The sequence below is a fragment of the Galeopterus variegatus genome, unplaced genomic scaffold, assembly GCF_000696425.1.
Source record: "Galeopterus variegatus unplaced genomic scaffold, G_variegatus-3.0.2 Scaffold11888, whole genome shotgun sequence".
Taxonomy (NCBI): domain Eukaryota; kingdom Metazoa; phylum Chordata; class Mammalia; order Dermoptera; family Cynocephalidae; genus Galeopterus; species Galeopterus variegatus.
Window position 1 is genome coordinate 21,421 of NW_007737999.1, and position 4,722 is coordinate 26,142.

Genomic DNA, 4,722 nt, shown 5'->3' on the forward strand with positions numbered 1-4,722 from the left:
TAGAATTCTTGAAATATTTGGTTTAACTAAGGACACACAGGATGTGGCTTGAATGCGATTATTAGTTCAGGTCAACATTACTGTGTAGAGTCGAGAATGAAAGCAGACCTGGGAGAGATTCTTGAGGCATTCCCATTTCATGGTCTCTGGCACTCAGCAGGGAGGAAGCCACCCCAGGACCTCTCTGTAGCTCTGCTGTTCCTCACAGTCATGGGTCCTACAAACCAAACAACACCATATGGTGTCCTTCTCCTAGCGATTCTGTGTGTGACTTTGGGCCAGTTACACCTGTCTGTGCCTCAGTTACCTCATCTTCAACGGGGCATAACAGTACCAACCTCACTTGTTTTTATAAAGATGAAATGTGTCAATAGTTGTATCTAGAAGCGTACCTAGAATATAGAAAGTGCTCAGTAAATATGAGTATTTTTTTTTTATTCTCAGTAAAGGAGGTTTATTGCCCACCTCCACTTTCTGGCATTTGGAGGGCTCTAGTGTGGCTTATACCCTGTTCCTTTCAGGAAGGAGGTATTGAGTATAAGACAGAGTTTGTAAGATCTATTGATATATTTCATAATAGCAATGTGAGTTGTTGGCTCACAGAGACAATGCTTGGAAGCAGTGTGCAATGTTCTGAACTTATATTTTGCAAAAATTCAGGCAAGTTTACAGATTCCTTTTCTAAAACATAAAGGACATAAAAATATTTATGTTTATGGATGCTGTCAAGTTAAACATTCAATGCAGCTAATGGGTGTACATGTAATGTTCCACTTGTAAGATCTGGCTTACTGGATTTTAACATTGAATTTCATCACAGCCATTTTTCACATCATTAAACAATATTTAAAATGATCATTTTAACATCTGCATATTTTCCATGACCTATGTACCATAATTTTGACCATTCTCATAGTATTTAGGTTCATAATGAACTCTGGATGTAACTGTTAAATTATTATCATACATACCATGTTGGGTTTCCACCCTCCTGCTCCCTGTTTGAATCCCTTAATGATCAATAATTTTTCTAGTCCCTAGTTTTAGTAGTTTTCTTTTATTGATATCCCACAGAGATCAATGATTTCTCTGGGAATCTCACAGAGCATGGGCCCCAGGGATACACAAGCACAAACATAAAACCTATCTCTGTTTTCCATCACAGCATCTTCAGAAACAGGGGAAGCAAAATCTATCCCATGTGCTGTACTCTGGTTTGTTTTGTTTTGTTTTTTGGATGGACTTCAATATTTTCTAGGAGTTGAAATCTTTTTTTTTTTTTTCCTCACGGAGGTAATTCTTCAGTCATACGTAGAAGAAGATGGAAATGTACCAGTAGTAGTAGAGATTTTTAAAAATCTATCCTTTCTCCCCTTCTTAATTAGAGAATATTTTAGGAACTGCTAAGCTTTGAGTAGTCCGTTATGGAAATATGTCTTTCTTTGTGTATTAAGGGGTAATCTCAGAAATCTAGGAAATGGAAACAATTTAATCTGTGGAACCTAGTATCTTGTAGCAGCTGTTAGCGTGAGAGAGAGAACAGTGTGAACAAATTGGGATGAGGCTTGTTCTCTCCTTTTCTCTTCTTCCTCTCTCACACTAACCACCTCCATGCAACCTAGCAAAGACCTCAAGGAGATTCTCCTGACAGTCTTTTCATGGTGAGGGTGGCAGTAAGAGGCCCATGTGACTGTTCATGGACAGACAAGGACACGTGAGTTACTTCTGAAGCAGAAAGGGGAAAAATTCCTGTGGCTTTGTGCCAGCACTCTGAAATGTCTCTTGATGGCAGGTTTCTCGACTAGGGCACTACTGATATTTTGGTCCAGATAGTGTTTTCTTGTGTGTTTTTTGGATGGGGGTGGGGTCAGTTTGGGACTGTAATATACACTGTACGGTGTTTAGCAGCATCCCCATTTGTGAGATTTATGTATCTATAGTATACAATGTCTGAATTTTTCATAAATTTTAAAAAATAAGTCTCTTTCTTGGCTGATAAAATTAATTATCTTGCTTCTTCTAATATCATTTTACAGGATAGTGCCCAAACTACATTTTAGATCATAAAATGGAAAATAACTTATTATTTTTTTCTTCAACACCAAATAAAGTGGGGACATGGGTGAGGAAAACTGCAGCACTGTGACAGAGTTCATTCTCCTTGGATTATCTGATGACCCTGAGCTGAGAGTCTTCCTCTTCCTGCTGTTTCTTCTCATCTACGGAGTCACGGTTTTGGCCAACCTGGGCATGGTTGCACTGATTCGAGTCAGCTCTCGCCTCCACACCCCCATGTACTTTTTCCTCAGCCACTTGTCCTTTGTAGATTTCTGCTACTCCTCAACCATTGTGCCAAAGATGCTGGCTAATATGTTAAACAAGGACAAAGGCATCTCCTTCCTGGGGTGCATGGTGCAATTCTACTTATTTTGCACATGTTTGGTCACTGAGGTCTTCCTGCTGGCTGTGATGGCCTATGACCGCTATGTGGCCATCTGTAACCCACTGCTCTACATGGTCTCCATGTGTGAGAAGGTCTGTGGAGAGCTGGTATCTTGCTGCTACCTCTGTGGAGTGGTGTGTTCTCTGATTCACTTGTGCTCAGTTCTTGAGATCCCATCCTATAGATCAAATGTGATTAACCACTTCTTCTGTGATATCCCCCCTCTCTTAAGTCTTGCTTGCTCTGATGTTACTATGAACGAGGTCCTTGTTTTCATTGTGGCCACTTTCGGTGAGATCATGACCACTGTGATCATCCTCACCTCCTACTTGTTTATTCTCATCACCATCCTGAGGATGCGCTCTGCAGAGGGAAGGCGCAAAGCTTTTTCCACCTGTGCCTCCCACCTCACAGCCATCGTTGTCTTCCATGGAACAATCCTTTTCATTTATTGCCAACCCAACTCAGGAAATGATGCGGATGCTGAGAAAGTGGCCACAGTGTTCTACACTGTAGCGATTCCCATGCTGAACCCCCTGATCTATAGCCTGAGGAACAAGGATGTGAAAGAAGCTCTCAGAAAAGTGGTTGGATCCAAATTATATTCTTAGAGAAGATGCGGTTAAATAGACTCAGAATTGAGAAGTGGAGGATTGGGGAGGGGTTATGAGGTGAGCTGTAGCATTTGAATGGACAGAAGAAATGGTGCCAGGTAGTTACAAGTGACTTTTTTTTAGATTGTTTTATCTTTGTGTATCTTAAATTAAAAAAGAGTATGATTGAATATATATCAAAATGGACAGCCTCCTTCTTTGTTATTCTTCAATCTGTAATGTTTTAAATGGTCATGGGTAGTGGCACTATTAAGACACACATCTTTATTCAGCTGTAGAACCTTCACAAGTAAAATGAAGAATCATACAGTCACACTCTAGTTTGGTAATCATCATGGAAACTACCATTTCTTTCAAAATTGGATTTATCTTATTTTATAATAAGGATAATACCATTTCAAACAGTGTGTGCACAGAATGGGAATTCCACATATACATATGTATTTTACATTTTTTGTTTTCGTATGTATTTTTCATTTTTTGTTTTATCTTGATTGTTTATGTTTAAAAAATATTTTTGTTGCTGTTGCTACTGCAGTGTCCAATGCTATGGAACTTTGGGCACTATGTCATCTGATACATAGAGAAAAGACTAATTATTTCACAGGCATTTAGGAAAATTGAATTACAAAAGTTGGGAGCATGTACATGGAGCCCAAAATAATTCCTGGGACATAATTAGTGTTTCTCTCTCTCCATATACATAGAAAATCATTTTAAAAGTATCATTATGAGTAGCAAGATTTCTGAGTTAAGATTCTTCTTTCACTTTATCTCTTCTCCTCTTCTTCATGCTACCTCTGCAATCAATTGTGGGTGAAATGCTTAATGTCACTGAAAAGTGGACTTCTAAGTCCTGTTCATGTCATTTACATGTGCCTTTGGTCTTTCTGAAATTCCCACTTTTTCACCCTTGACCCACATACCTAAACCACATCTCTTCATTCATTGCTTGTTCATATGTACTATTAACACTTTCTTTGTAAGTCCATTATGATTTATGTCAACTTCAACATTGCCTTTACTGTTTTAAATGAACCTTCTCTTCTTGCATCCACAATAACGTTAGAAGAGTAGTAAGCTTGAGTTCATGAAAACCAAGATGAGTGTTACAGGCGAGGTTTTTTAATTTGTCAAAAAATTAACTTCTTCAATCCACAGTTTCCTCCATTTTAACATTGGCTAATACTGCTAACCTCATAGCATTTTACTAAGGTTACATTTTGACAACATATGAGTACTCACTGACAACTAGAAAGAGCTCAGTTAATGTGTGTTTAAATAAAGTCACTGGAGGAAGTGGTTTTTAACATTTTTTCCTCTGTAACACTAGCATATGCTAAGTTTTGTTTTACTTTTTATTAAGTGGATAGATGAATAAATACTGCTGGATTAATGATATACATATTGTCATACATATATATATTTATAGCACTTCAATTGTTTTCAGGAATTGTGAATTGATTGGGTCATGGACATGTAGATCTTGTTCTTTATTTCTATATTTTATATTTTGGGTCTAATAAAATAGTATACACAAAGCAAATAAATCATCAAGATTTTTTTTATGATATATACATGTGGGATACAATGTTGACTTTCAATAATTTTGTACAATGTGTGGTGTTTAAATCAGTATAGTAAGCTTATTCATCATTATGATAC

The 4,722-nt window shown here is 37.6% G+C and overlaps 1 protein-coding gene across 1 annotated transcript; it reads left to right on the plus strand.

The window, feature by feature from the left end:
- The first annotated feature begins 2,118 nt into the window (after positions 1 to 2,118).
- On the plus strand, positions 2,119 to 3,054 carry LOC103610848 (olfactory receptor 5L1-like). Its single transcript, XM_008594926.1, has one exon. The coding sequence runs from the start codon at positions 2,119 to 2,121 to the stop codon at positions 3,052 to 3,054; it is 936 nt and encodes a 311-aa protein (XP_008593148.1).
- Positions 3,055 to 4,722: the final 1,668 nt, after the last annotated feature.

What these genes read in the sequence shown, in the direction of transcription:
- LOC103610848 (XM_008594926.1), top strand. Translation starts at nt 2,119, where the DNA reads ATGGGTGAGGAAAACTGCAGCACTGTGACAGAGTTCATTCTCCTTGGA.